The sequence below is a fragment of the Podarcis filfolensis genome, assembly GCF_964270895.1.
Source record: "Podarcis filfolensis genome assembly, chromosome: 2".
Taxonomy (NCBI): domain Eukaryota; kingdom Metazoa; phylum Chordata; class Lepidosauria; order Squamata; family Lacertidae; genus Podarcis; species Podarcis filfolensis.
In genome coordinates, this window is record NC_139605.1 from 92,806,754 (window position 1) to 92,821,387 (window position 14,634).

A 14,634-nucleotide genomic window follows, 5' to 3' on the forward strand; every position below is an offset into this window, starting at 1 on the left:
TTTCTGAATAGATGTTGTTAGGATTGCGCTGTATGTGCATCAGTGAAACAAATCAAATGGTCATGCTCTCTAATGCATGTGACAGCCTCAAACAAGATGTTGGGAGTGTTTCATCCAATAAACTTCCATTGGGATAGCTTGGTAGATTTTTTCTTGGGGTCAGACTACCATATATGGAATCGAGAAGAAATTTCCCTTCAGGTTAAGCTTGTAAAAGTTATCTCAGGATTTGTTTTGTTTCTGTTTGCCTCCACTTGCATGCAGACATAAAACTTGCCTTGCTAGAAGCTGTTTCCAATGGCACAACAACAAAGAACTTTACCATAAAGAAGATTATAGTCCTGAGAGATATGGGTTGGAGAACACTGTGTCTTTCACTGCAGCCTGTGTCAAGAAATTGTGGCTAAGCTTGCAACTTGGCTCAGTGGTGTGAATCATCGTTAGCAGCTTTCTGCAGTATGTCTGTTCTTGGCACTGTGGCTTGAATTTCCTTGGTTGATTGCAGGGCTCCACAGATGTCTTTGCACCCCTCCCCAGAGTTCTCCATGAATTTCAGGGGATGCTTGGGGAGAGGTCTCCTCACACTAGCATGGTAGGAGCAGCATTCAGAGACTGTAAAAGGTTCAAGCAAAATGAAATAAGATCCACCTTCTCTCCTCAGTTCAGAGGATTTGGGGCAGGAAGGAGCCAGAAGCAACTAAATCATGGTTGCCTTTACGCTCAAAGCTGTAAAACCCTGGTTGATCGGCAAGTGTTGTGGGTGAATGATTCTGTATTTCTGTTGTGGTATGGACCTATATGGCCATTTGAACAGTTTCCAGTATGGGATTCTTTAGGAATAATTGTTGGATAATTGCAAGAGTAAACCATTTTTCATACTGATTTTATTGGCAAGATTGAAATTAACTATTTAACAATGTTTTTCTTGCAGGTAAGATCTTTGTTGTGTAATTTTTGCTTTAAGGATATTTGAACCATTTCACCAGATGATAGAACCTAATGGCTCCACTCTTCTACTCCTTGTAGAACAATCTCGCAGAGATGACTTGGAGTCCTTGGGCTATGTACTCATGTATTTTAACCTGGGCTCCCTCCCCTGGCAGGGATTGAAGGCAGCTACAAAAAGACAGAAATATGAACGCATCAGTGAAAAGAAAATGTCCACACCCATTGAGGTTTTGTGTAAAGGATACCCTTGTAAGTTTATTCTCTGAAATAGATGTCTTCAGTATTGATTTCAAAGCTAACTGTTCAGTGAAACTTACATTAACTTGATGTTACATTTTCTGTTACCTCTCTATCTTAGAAATTATTCTAGCTCTTATTTGTATGTACTAACGCTTTCTTGTTATTTGGTTAAGATTTCATTTAATGGTTAAATGAAGGTATATTGTTTGGCTGCTTTGTAAACAACTTCAACACCCCCCCTTTTTTGTGCTCCCCTCTTTCCAAGGTGCTGCATATGTATGGATTTTTCTCTGTCTACACTGTTTGGTATTCAATGAGCAGCTTACCATGATGAACAAATGAGTTACATGTTCGGTCAGCACATGTTCAGTCACAGCGCATAAGTTACCAGTCGTTGCTTTAAAAAGAAATACCTCTCTCTCTGTTTTGTTTGTTTTATTGCATTTCTGAATTACAGTTATATTGTACTTTTCCTCCAAGGAACTCGGTGGCATACGTGATTGTGTCCTTTTTATCCTCACAGCAACCTTGTGAGACATCTTTGACTGAGAGACAGTGACTGGCCCAAAGTCACACAGCTTCATAGCTTGAGTGGGGATTTTAACCCTGATCTGCCAGATCCTAGTTCAGCAACCTGCTAACTTTTGTACCATACTTAATCTTTCTATTGTTTATACCACTGTGGACTAGAATAGGGCTCTCTACACTCCTCTGCAGGTTGCCTCTGCCGTTGTAGCCTAGTAAGTTCCCTGACAGTCATGAAGGATTGTGCTGCATGTGAAAAAAAGCATATCACTTCCTGATTACATATGGGAAAAGCAGTTCACGTTTCTGTCACCTTGGTTACTATGAGAAGCATTGAGCCAATACTTTGGAAAGCAGATGAGCTGATGAATCTGTGCTGGATATTGTTGTTTGCACTGACTTTACAATAACATCATCAGGATTTCTCATTTCTTTTTAGCTGAATTTGCTACATACCTGAATTTTTGCCGCTCGTTGCGTTTTGATGACAAACCGGATTATTCATATCTAAGGCAATTATTCAGAAACCTCTTCCACAGACAAGGCTTCTCCTATGACTATGTATTTGACTGGAACATGCTGAAATTTGTAAGTAGTCAGTACTTGCTAACTTATTTTTTTTTTAATTGTAGAAAACAGTGAGAGCTTGATATCTGACATTAAGTGCTGGAGGTGAAATAATATATTTCACAGTGCTTGTTCATGTTTGTAGCAAATGGCAGTTTGGTGTGAACTGTTACAAGCAATGAAACTGAAACCAATTTTAGCTTTATAACAGGACTAGTGGTTAAAGTATCAAACTGCAAATCTGTGAGCACTCACCTGGGAGTAAGCTACATTGAAACAGGGCGATTTGCTTTGTAGTAAACAGGCTTGGGATGCCTCTGTAAATCCTTGAAGACTGGGGATCTATATATATGAGTGGCAGCTAGCAATGTATCCAATTGTAAATAATCAAAGTTGATGATCTGATGTTGTCTCATTCCTTGCCTAGCTGTAAGAGGTTGTGCACATTTACCATAATCACTCTGGGGGACCAAATGGGTTCTCTGGGTGTTGTCTTCAGCTATTTTATAATTTGTAATGACCAGAAGGTATGGAAGCTGTAAGAAGGCTGTAGAATGACATTAAAATTTATGATATAACTGCATTACTTTGGTGGTCAGCTTGCGGTCACTTACCTTGTAGCAAAAACTTGGAAGCTTTGGAAGGCTTTGTAATTAGCAACCGTACTTCCAAAGATAGAAGTCACATACCCAAAGAGAAGACATAAATTTGTACTGCATTTGCAGGCTTTCAGTACTCACATTTTGTTTAGATTTTTTGATTAGCGAGAGATCCTATTTTAAAACAGAAAAAAAGCCTGACATTCTGTATTTACAGCAAGACAGACGAGAAAGAATAAATATTGTATGCTTGTGACAGTGGCTCTAGTTGGATTTCCAAAGTGTTTCTCGTTTCTTCCAAAAGCAAAAACCTTGCTACCTTTTCTAGTTTTTATTAACAAAACACTATTTGGATGTTGGGTCTGTATATCTATGCGTAGGTGCATTCATTGTTAGAGAAATCAATAAGTTTGGTTGGGGATTTAGGATTAAAATAGGATGGACTCTGACCTGGTTGAGAAGCAGCATACAGAAAAAATGGTAAAGCTCACCACTTAGCTACTAGAACAAGCATTTGCAATGTTTTGCTTTCACATGTAACCACAAGCTGCCTAGAACAGGGAAGTATTGCTACGCAGGGTAAACAGTTTCTTTTAGAAAAATTTGAAACATGTTGAAACTTTTGCTTGTACCTTCTACTTAATTTTAAGGAAGTGAACCCTGTACTTCACGTGACTATGCATAAAAATCTTTTGAATTCTACGTATCGGCAGAGGACTCTCTAACTCTCATGGGGTCAGAGACCACTCTCTCAGGTACTTGAATAAAGAGCTAAGGTGAATCTCTCCATGGTTTCTGATTTACACACACATATATGATTAAAATAAAATGAACTATGTTTTTTAAATATAAAGAACTCAGTGTGTATGAGATGTTGCACAATAATTGGCATATGCATTTCATACTCCTGAGATTCAATATACCATTCTTTGTGACTTGCATCCATCTTTCGTCCTTCCCTAATAGACTCTGTCTATTGAATATCTGTATCTCAGTGTTAGTCATTCTTTCTTCTGCAAATGTGATACAAGTTGATGTCACACCATTCTGTTCCGTCTGGAGCATGGTTACATTACAGACCAAAAGGGGGAAAAAACTGCCTTTGGATCAGTTCAGTACATTTTAGGTTTGCCAAGGCATTTTAATCCCTGAAAATCCACTCTGAGGCAGAAGCCTTGCTAGAAGGCCATGTGGTGTGACTTGTACACCAGTTCTTGGAACCAAAGCTGGTCTATATCGATATGTTATACTCATGTGCAGTCACATTTCTTCATGATAATGAAGAAATATTTTGTACATCATTCACACCATAGATCATAGGGGTATCTTTTCAGTGAAATAGTTCATCAACAGGTAATTACTTTATTCTGTTAAGAATTCCCTATTCTGCCTGCCTTTTTGCAGTTTCCAAAAGTGTGCCTAACCCCCTCTCAAAAGCCTGGGCAAAGAGCTGTGTCTTCACTTGTCGACCCAGCAGATAATATTGGTGCAATATGTGTGTCAGCAGGGAGGAAGTCATCCCATAGGTGAGGAGCCACCACCAAGAAGGTCTTATGCACCACAACCACCTAACCTTCACTTGGTGATGGAAGCACAAATGCGACTTCCGCTACAGATGTTAATGACCTGGTAGGCTGATAGAGAAGGAAGTGTTCCTTCAGGTATTTGGCCTCCAGGTCCCTTGGGGCTTTAGATGTGGCAGCAAAGCACCCTAAACTGGCCTTCAGAATAATTTGTTAGCCGCTTAGGACCAGTGTTATGAAGTCTCCCATAATCCATTTTGTTTCTGAACCATTGATTTCCAGTCCAGTTTCACACTTTCTGTTTCAGCTGTTGCATTTCCCTCTCTAATTCTCTTGTAACATTAGTAAATATTATGCAGACATCAGGAAAAGGCAAAACATGTTAGGTGATAACTTGCTGGTGTTCATTCCACACTTGTTTTTGTTGTTTTATTTAACAGTGACTTCAGAACTACAACACATGGGTTTCAGGGAAATTGTTGCTTAGCTTCACACCTTTTGCGAATAAGAATGCAACATGGATAGTGATCTCTGTAGTACGGTGTTTGTTTGATCAAGCAAATTGTTAAGCATTTTGTATATATGGAGATTGTGCAGTACATCGAGGATAGCATTGGATTCAGTGGAGCTAAAATACTTTCTTCCAGCTGACAAAGCCAAGAATATAAGAAGTGTAATTTTCTCACAGTAACCAACTTTAAGCACAACAGCACTCTCCCCAGCACCTGATATTCAGATGCATGCACTTCCAATACTGGAGGTATCTGCCAAGTAAACCAGCATCTGATATTTCTCCTCTCTACTTTGAGTAGCTACCAGGCTGAATATTTGTGACTGATTTCCAAGAATCATCAGCATAAATCCCCTTATTCTTTGCTGCTGTAGAAGAAGAAAGACGTCAGGACTGCCTTTCTTTAAAAATATTGTCCGATGCTACCACTGTTCTTTTGTTTTTAGTGTAGTCATAAAAGTGTTGTGCAGCAGCTTTGAACAAATGTATTTTCCAACTTTGAGCTATTTTGGCCAAATACTATAGGTGCCCGGGTGTTTTGTTTGTATCTTGTTAGCAATTGCAAGTTCCACATCCTCTGGCATCATGGATTTGTTCCATGTCTGCTCTTAGTAGGTAATATTGTTAGTTTAAAGCAGAGTCCCGTGCACAGCAGAAGGATGAGGATTACGTGCTGCATACTCTATATTGCTTTATTTATAGTTCAAAGCAATTATATTACAGAAAGACATCTTGCCTCTGCCGGAGCAGAGAAATGCATCCTCTCTCCTCGACAGCTCGGAGAGAATCACCAAAGTGAAACTGCAAAGAACAGTGAAAAACAGGAAACCAGTGTACGTCACATCCAGTCTCCCTTTCCCGTGAGAAACTCCAACAGTACAGACTGTGGAATGTAAACACCTGTCTCGTGACAAGCCCTTTCGCTGCACAGTGAAGGAAAGCAGAAACCAACATCCTCCCCCTTTCTGTGAACATCACTGGGCAGCGTGTTCGTACAATATCAGTACAAACCCAACTTCTGCACATAGGTACAGTGTTGATCCCTGGATACAATCTTGGACAATACATCAGCAGGAATTTCATTACCTGGCATATAGGACACCGTTACGAGTCCCTTCTGAATACATTCCCTAGCATGCTGCAACTTTAATTGCAAGTGCTTTGTGCTTTGCTTACAACCTTCAGACTTCAGCAAAGCTAAACATGCTTTGTTGTCCTGGTAAACCCGGATTGGACATTTGACAGGAATTTTCATATCTTTGCACAATTGTATTAACCATTCACAATCCTTAAGTGAATAAGACAGTGCATTCAGTTCGGCTTCACAAGAACTTAAGCTAACTGTTGTTTGCTTCTTGCATGACCAATCAAACAGACCCTGATTGTACATGTAGCAAACTCCAGACGTACTTTTCCTGTCTGTAGTGTCACTTCCAAAACTTGCATCTGCAAATATCTCAAGACCACCAGACTTTCGATTGTTAAATCTCAGTCTGTAATGCATAGTGCCTTTCAAATACCGCGCTATGCGTTTCAGAGCTTTCCAATCCTTGATACTAGGATTGTTGACTTGTCTGCTCAGCAAATTACAGCTAACAGCAATGTCTGGTCTTGAACATCTGGCAATGAAGTTTAGCTTGCCTAGCACACTTCTGTACAATGTAGTGTCAGAAAATGCTTCTTCAGTGTCATCTATCTGATAACCTGTTGTCATCGGTGTGTCTACAGGGTTAGCATCCATCAGATTTAGTTTGCTTAACACATCAGCAATTTTCCGTGACTGGTGTACTAGAATGATACCATCTTGATCTCTCTCTATTTCCAGAGATAGGTAGTTGTTTACCTCACCAAGATCTTTCATGTCAAAGTGCTCTTTCAGTTGAGCTAGGGCGTTATTGTACATTGCGACATCTTTCCAAAAGAATAATAAATCATCAACATAAAACAAACAGTACAGTTTCTTCTGCCCCTCCTCTTTGACAAATACACATGGATCAGCTTTCCCTTGCTGAAAACCTAGAGAAAACAATACTTCAGTGAGTTTTGTGTGCCAACACCGTGCACTTTGTTTGAGACCATAAAGGGATTTCTTCAGAGCACAAACAAATCCCTGTTTTACCTGTACGCCATCAGGTGGAAGCATATAAAGTGATTCATCTAGAGATCCATACAGAAAAGCTGTATTAATATCATGGTGACTAATGTGTAGATTTTCCTCTGCAGCTAGCTTGAGCATAAGCCTTATGCTTTCATACCTCACTGTGGGTGAGTAGGTCTCGTGATAGTCTTCACCTGGTACCTGTGCAAAACCTCTGGCTACCAATCTGGCTTTGTGTCTGACTATCTTGCCATTTTGATCTGTCTTCGCTTTGAAGACCCATTTGCTTCCAAGCAGTTTCATTCCTGGAACTACTGGAACTAGCTCCCATGTTTTGTTCCTTTCTAAGGAATCAAGTTCAGCCTTCATGGCATTTAACCATGGCTCAGCTTCCTTTGAATCCAAACCCTGGATTTCTTGGAAACTAGAAGGTTCAAATACCTTCTTGGAGCTTTTAACAGCTGTTACTGCTACCGTAGCAAATTCATCAGCAAATCTCTTTGGAGGTCTGCCTTTTGTGGCTCTCTGTGACCTACGAATTAGCCTTAAGTCTTCAACACTCTCCTCTTCCTTCTTAGGAGAAAAACGACCTATTGTGAACAATGGTTCCTCCAATTCTTGATCAGAGCTTTCAGAGGGTCGCATAGAGGCTTTCGCACTCTTGAAATCCTCTGAATCACCCGATTCAGTTTCAGATTCAGACTCAGAACCTTCATCAGTGGGTGTGGGTTGTTGTGGCTGCTTTTGACTATCCTCAGTCTCATCACCGTCATCAGGATAACATTGGAAAATTCCCACATTCTCCCCCCACTTTGCATTGTACTCAACACTTCTCGTGAGCTTAATTGCCTTAGAGTCAGTCATCATTATTCTGTAAGACCCTTTCTGATAACCTAGAAAGATACCATGCAATCCACGCTTGTCTAACTTGGAATTTTGTGGTGAATGAACCCACATGTCAGAACCAAAAATTTTCATGTGTTTAATGTATGGCTTCTTGCCAAACATCTTCTCATAGGGGGTACAACCAATCGCTGAAGATAACCTGCGATTGTAACTGTAAACAAAACACGAGAGAGATTCGGCCCAATAACTCTCTGGAAGATTGGCATCATGCAGCAAGGTTTTTAACCCTTGAAGCAATGTCTGATTTGCCCTTTCCGCAAGTCCATTCTGCCATGGCGAGCGAGGACTAGACAAATCGTGTTGAATTCCTTTCTCAGTCAGAAAAGCTTCAAACTGCTGAGAAGTGAATTCTCCCCCGCGATCACTGAAAAGAGTCTTTATCTTCTTACCATGCACATTTTCCAACCAAGCACAGAATTCCTTGAACCTAGGAAAAGCCTCTGATTTCTGCTTGAGATTGTACACAAAAATATATCTGGAAAATGCATCAATGAGAACCATGAAGTACCTATTGCCACCCAAAGAGGGCGCTAGTGGTCCAACCAAATCTGCATGAACAATCTGGTATGGTTCCGTAGCTTGCCTACTAGACACCTTACCTTTCGCAGCCATTTTTACCTTGTTTGCTGCGCATGCTTTGCACTTCATGTGGTACCTGCAGGGTTTAATAGTCATACCTTCAACCAAGGCAGGCATTTTAGATACTGCCTCAAAATGCAAATGACCAAATTTTCGATGAAAATCATGAATACATTCTGCATGCAAACTTTTGTTAGAACCTGCAATGCAACAAGTGTCATCCTGCACAACATCATCATAATACAAAACAAACAAACGATCAACATATTCAGCATGCAATACATAATCATTTTTCTTTGTGATGATGCACTTCCTGTTCTTGAAGGAAACGTCAATGTTCCGCTCATTCAGCTGTCCAACGCTGAGCAGATTATGTTTGGCATCTGGCACGTAAAGCACATTCTGTATCGATAAGTCCAAACTGTGAAGAACAACAGTTCCGTAGCCTTTACTGGGAATTGTGTGGTCATCCGCCTGGTGAATCGCACCTTCCTGCGGTGTAAAAGACACAAACAGTCTCTTATCGTTGCACATGTGGTGGGTCGCAGCTGAATCAACAACGAAGAAAGATCTAGACGTCTTCTGGACCTCTGCAACCTTTGGAGTGAAGCGTGAAACCATAGCCTTGTGCTGCGTTGTCCTTGACACCGGACCTTTGCCTTTGCCTCGGCCTTTTCCGCGCGATGAGCTTTCGCTGCGCTGCTCTGTCTTGGCCCTGGGATATCTGCATTCCCTCTTCATATGGCCTAGACGTCCACACGAGTAGCATTTCACTGCCTTCAAAGCTTTGGCGCCATCTGGTGGTTCCACTGCACTATGGGACGACGTCTGTGAAGACTCCCCCTTGCCCATGCAGCTAGCACCCCGGCGATCTGCTTCATTTAAAATCACGGCAGTAACATAATCCACTGTTAGCTGAGCTGTTGGTTGCACAGCAATCTGGGTTGCAACAGACTCCCAACCTGAACCCAAAGATTGTAGTATCATGAAAGAATACACAGCCTCTGGAAAGTTGAGTCCTCTCTGTTGCAGCTCATGTCTCAGATTTTGCATCTCCATCAGATGTAAACGCACATCTCCACCTTCAGCAAGAGCCATATTATGCAGCTTGTTGAAGTAAAACATAGTGGATCCAGCTTCTGTCCTTAAGTGAGCCTCTCTCAAAGCGTCCCAAATTTCTCTGGCTGAGGTCTTATCACGCAACAGACAGAGCTCTTCCGGGGATACTATCAATGTAAGAGTTCCCCTTGCTTTGGAATCCTTAGCTGCCCATACATCTGTAACTGGAGCTGGGGGGTTGTCTGTAATCACCTCAAACAAACCCTCTTTCCGCAGAATTGCCTCTGCATACAGAACCCAGTCCGCGTAATTCTTCTTATTGAGCTTTGGAATCCCACAAGCATCCTGAAGGGCCATCATGACTCTGGCATTAGCCTTCAGCGTCATATATGCTGCTTTAAATCTTGCTGCGTCACTGCTGCAGCTGCCTTATTCCAAAAGCGCACTTAAAAGTTACTTTCGATTTCCCCAGCATAGTAACTTGTGCCTGGGAGCCTTTTGCCTATTCCCAGCAAAACGGCTTTAAAGTTAAAAGTCCAGCCATAAGGCCATTAACTAGAAGCTGGCAGGCTGCCCGGAGCAGTAGCACATACCTCATCAATCATCTTGACACGCAGAGCAGATTCTGATTCGATCTGTCCCTCTGCATTCCGATCCCTTGCCGGCACTCCGATTCGACTTCTGGGCCCATAACCACGTGTTAGTTTAAAGCAGAGTCCCGTGCACAGCAGAAGGATGAGGATTACGTGCTGCATACTCTATATTGCTTTATTTATAGTTCAAAGCAATTATATTACAGAAAGACATCTTGCCTCTGCCGGAGCAGAGAAATGCATCCTCTCTCCTCGACAGCTCGGAGAGAATCACCAAAGTGAAACTGCAAAGAACAGTGAAAAACAGGAAACCAGTGTACGTCACATCCAGTCTCCCTTTCCCGTGAGAAACTCCAACAGTACAGACTGTGGAATGTAAACACCTGTCTCGTGACAAGCCCTTTCGCTGCACAGTGAAGGAAAGCAGAAACCAACAAATATTTTATGAAATTGTGGCAAATAAGTATTTTTTATATATAAAAAACTAAATCCTGTTAAAAATTAAAAATATATTGTGATCACCATTCATTTCCCTTTTTAAAAATAGGTACGGGGCTGAGAGAATAACCTGCTACCTTCTGAGTCTGTGTCTGATTTGGACCCAGGGTCTGCTTTTCTTTCTGACTGTCTTTCGGTGGTCCAGATAAGCTCAGCAGTGTAGCGTTGACACTGCAACTACTCTCAACACTGAATACAGGTTTTTAACTAATTGATTCCAAATGTTGGTATAATGCCAAATTACATGTTCTTGCAGGGTGCAAGCCGTGCAGTCGAAGATGCTGAGCGTGAACGAAGAGAGAGAGAAGAAAGACTGAGACACACACGAAATCCTGCAGTTCGTGGCTTACCTTCCACTGCCTCTGGCAGGCTGAGGGGGACACAAGATGTAGCTCCACCAACCCCTCTTACCCCAACTTCACATACAGGTAAGCCAAAGAATGCCTTGAGGTGGGCTGCCTTCTAGTTACAGTGGTGCCTCGCAAGACAAAATTAATTCGTTCTGCAAGTTTTTTCGTCTAGCGAATTTTTCGTCTTGCGAAGCACGAAATCCCATAGGAATGCATTGAAAATCAATTAATGCATTCCTATGGTAAAAAAAGGCCAAACAAAGCCAAATTTGGTACAACAGGAGTTTATTAACTGCTCTTTAAAGTCACACATACTGTAAAGAGCAGTTCAAAAATTGAAGGAACAATAAATTAAGTTTCTAAACATGACAGAAAAACATTTAAAAATCAACAAAGTGTACAGTACATTTTCTAAGACTCTGGGGGACCACTCGAAGAAGGTTCCTCTTCCACTCTTTGCTTCTTGCTGAAGAACCTGTCCATGGTCTGCTGCTTCATCCGCCTTTTCAGCACCTCCCTGAAAGGCGACATGACCGTCATATCAAAAGTGTTCGCAAGGTCATGTACCACGTGCTTGTTAGGGTGGTGCCGCTGTGCAAAAGCCTACACATCCTTCCACTTCTGGCAAATGTCCCTCAGTTCTTTGGAGGACAGCCGTTCCTCAGTTGCTTCCTCCTCTTCCAGCGAGGCCTGCTCCTGCGCAGCCTCTGCCTGCAGTTCGAGCAGCTCCTGGGTGGTCAGCTCGTGGTCGTGCTCCTCCACCAGCTCGCTGACGTCCTCCTCTGTGACCTCCAGTCCCATGGTCCTCCCCAAGGCAACAATGTCCTGCACCACTGTTGACTCTGGTGCATCAGAGTCACTTGGTGCCACACAGTCCGGCCACAGGCTGCGCCAAGCGCAATTCAAATTTCTCTGGCTGACCCCGTTCCAGGCCGTGGTGATCATCTTCAAGCAGGTGACGATGTCGAAGTGGTCCTTCCAGAATTCCCGCAGGGTGATAGTGGTGCAATCAGTCACCTCGAAGCATCGCCTGAAAAGCTCCTTGGTGTAGAGGATTTTGAAATTGGCGATGACCTGCTGATCCATCAGCTGGAGCAGTGGCGTGGTGTTAGGCGGCAGGAACATAATGCTGATGAAGCTGAACTCCTCCAACAAGTCCTCCTCAAGGCCTTTAGGATGAGCAGGAGCATTGTCCATCAGAAGCAAAGCCTTCAGCGGCAGGTACTGTTTGACAGAGGGCCAAAAGCAAGATTGACCCAGTCCACAAACAGCACACGTGTGACCCAAGCCTTACTGTTGGATCGCCACATGACCCTCAGCTGCTCCTTGTCGACCTTGTGTTTCTTGAAGGCCCATGGGTTCTCCGAGTGGTACACCAGCAGGGGCTTGATCTTCAGGTCGCCGCTTGCGTTGGCACAGAAGAGCAGGGTCAGACGGTCCTTCATGGGCTTGTGGCCAGGCAACTTGGCCTCCTCCTGTGTGATGAAAGTCCTTTTGGGCATCCTCTTCCAAAACAGCCCGGTCTCGTCGCAGTTGAAGACCTGCTGTGGAACGTAGCCCTCCGTCTTCACAACCTCCAGGAACTCCGCTGCAAAGTCTTCAGCCGCAGGAACATCAAAACTGGCAGCCTCTCCATGCCTAACCACGCTGTGGATTCCAGATCTTGCCTTGAACCGGTCAAACCAACCTCTGCTTGCCTTGAAGACTTCTGGCTCGCCTGAGGTTCCTGGCTGTTCCCGGACGAGGTCTGCGTGCAAGGCCTTGGCCTTCTCACAAATGACGGCCTCAGTCACTGTGTCCTCTGCACGCTGCTTCTCTTCTAAACAGATGAGCAGCAACTTCTCGACCTCCTCCAGAACAGCTGGGCGGTTCTTCACGATTCTGGTGACTCCCTTGGCTGCATCAGTCGCAAGGATCTTCTCCCTCATCTTCAGGATGGTGCCGATGGTCGATGGGTTCCTGCCGTACTCCCTGGCGAGGTCTGTCACACGCATTCCACCGTCGTGCTTCCGGATGATCTCCTTCTTCATTTCCAGCGTCACCTTCTCCTCCTTCCTCTCGCCGGCCTCTGCAGCAGCAGTCTTCTTGGGTCCCATGGCAGCACAGCTCTTACCTTCGTAAACTCAGAAAAAAGAAAAAAAATCAGTGCTTCACATCCAAAAAATTCAAAAGCACCCAGCCACCCACCGCACAGAAATTCAAACCCAGAACCAAGTCCTTGAATTCCAAACACCCAACCCAAAATCCAAAAAACCCCCAAAAAGTTTTAAAAGTTTAACTTACGAAATGGCTGCAAATCACCAAAGTCTTCAAAATCCTCAAATGGCTGCAAAATAAGTTTTGGAAAAGCTTTAAAAATCACCAAAGTCTTCAAAAACCTCAACTGTTCCCCCAGCCACCCACCCACCACACAGAAATTGCAAACCCCTCCCCAACTGTTGCAAACCCCTCCCCAACTGTTCCCCCAGCCACCCACCGCACAGAAATTCAAACCCAGAATTTTTTCTAAAAAAAACAACATGGCCCAATGGTCACAGAAAATCATAAAAATTCAAAAAAAAACCACACAAGCTCCCAGATTCTTGCAAACCTCTCCCCAACACCAAGTCCTTGAATTCCAAACACCCCAACCCAAAATCCAAAAAACCCCAAAAAAGTTTTAAAAGTTTAACTTACCAAATGGATGCAAAAGAAGTTTTGGAAAAGCTCCAAAAAGCACCAAAGTCCTCAAAAACCTCAAAAAAGGCTACCACACCGCGTGCTATGTGTTGCTCCTCGAAGTTCAAGTCACAACTGCACCTCTTCAAGCAATGCACCCTGGGTATTAACGGTTTTACAAAAAAGGAAACAAACTTGCAAGACGTTTTCATCTTGCAAAGCAAGCCCATAGGGAAATTCGTCTTGCGAAGCAACTCAAAAAACGGAAAACTCTTTCGTCTAGCGAGTTTTTCGTCTTGCGAGGCATTCGTCTTGCGGGGCACCACTGTAATCACTTCTTCTAGCGCCACAGCTTACTCCATTCAACACCTCAAGGCTTTTAGGGGGCCGGGGGGTAGGAAATTCTTCTTATTCTAGCCCGTTTTGGCATGCTTATCTTTGAATCCTACCCTCAACATTTAAGAACAGTATTTTATAACATTAATTTCTTGACTTACAAGCCTCTCCCTAGTTAGGCTTCAAAGGGGACTGAGTGCCTTGTGGGTTTAATAGTTCTGACATTATGAAGGTGCTTATAAAGTGATGCCTCTGTTGGCTTCCCTTTATTGCAATAGTTTATTTTGTCTAGTAAATAAAGGCACAAAATTAAATTTTACTTTTTATTTTGGTCAGCAAACACATCTCCTCGGCCAGTGTCTGGAATGGAGAGAGAACGGAAAGTGAGTATGCGATTGCATCGTGGGGCCCCTGTCAATATCTCCTCGTCTGATTTAACAGGCCGACAAGATACCTCACGCATGTCAACCTCACAGGTACAAAACAGTTCTGATTTTTTTTATGGGGAAAAGACTAGGAGCTCAGTAATGTCCTTTGACAAGATCAGAGTAAAAATACTCTTTGAGTAGGATAGATCGTCTCACAATTATGTTTAGACATGCCATTCTCTTAGTTGATCTGAATTAGCTGAAGAACCGCTACTT

At 43.0% G+C, this 14,634-nt stretch overlaps 2 protein-coding genes across 8 annotated transcripts in view; one reads left to right on the plus strand and one right to left on the minus strand.

The window, feature by feature from the left end:
* MBTD1 (mbt domain containing 1) overlaps positions 1–14,634 on the minus strand; it is a 129,145-nt gene that overhangs the window by 75,903 nt on the left and 38,608 nt on the right. The gene's annotated exons all lie outside the window — the stretch shown is intronic.
* CSNK1D (casein kinase 1 delta) overlaps positions 1–14,634 on the plus strand; it is a 45,766-nt gene that overhangs the window by 10,625 nt on the left and 20,507 nt on the right. For all 7 annotated transcript variants that reach the window (XM_083598273.1, XM_083598269.1, XM_083598270.1 and 4 more), the window contains exons 5-8: positions 1,027–1,197; positions 2,153–2,301; positions 10,903–11,074; positions 14,327–14,466. In XM_083598273.1, the coding sequence (XP_083454399.1) occupies positions 1,027–1,197; positions 2,153–2,301; positions 10,903–11,074; positions 14,327–14,466 (632 nt within the window). The remainder of the gene's footprint in view (positions 1–1,026; positions 1,198–2,152; positions 2,302–10,902; positions 11,075–14,326; positions 14,467–14,634) is intronic.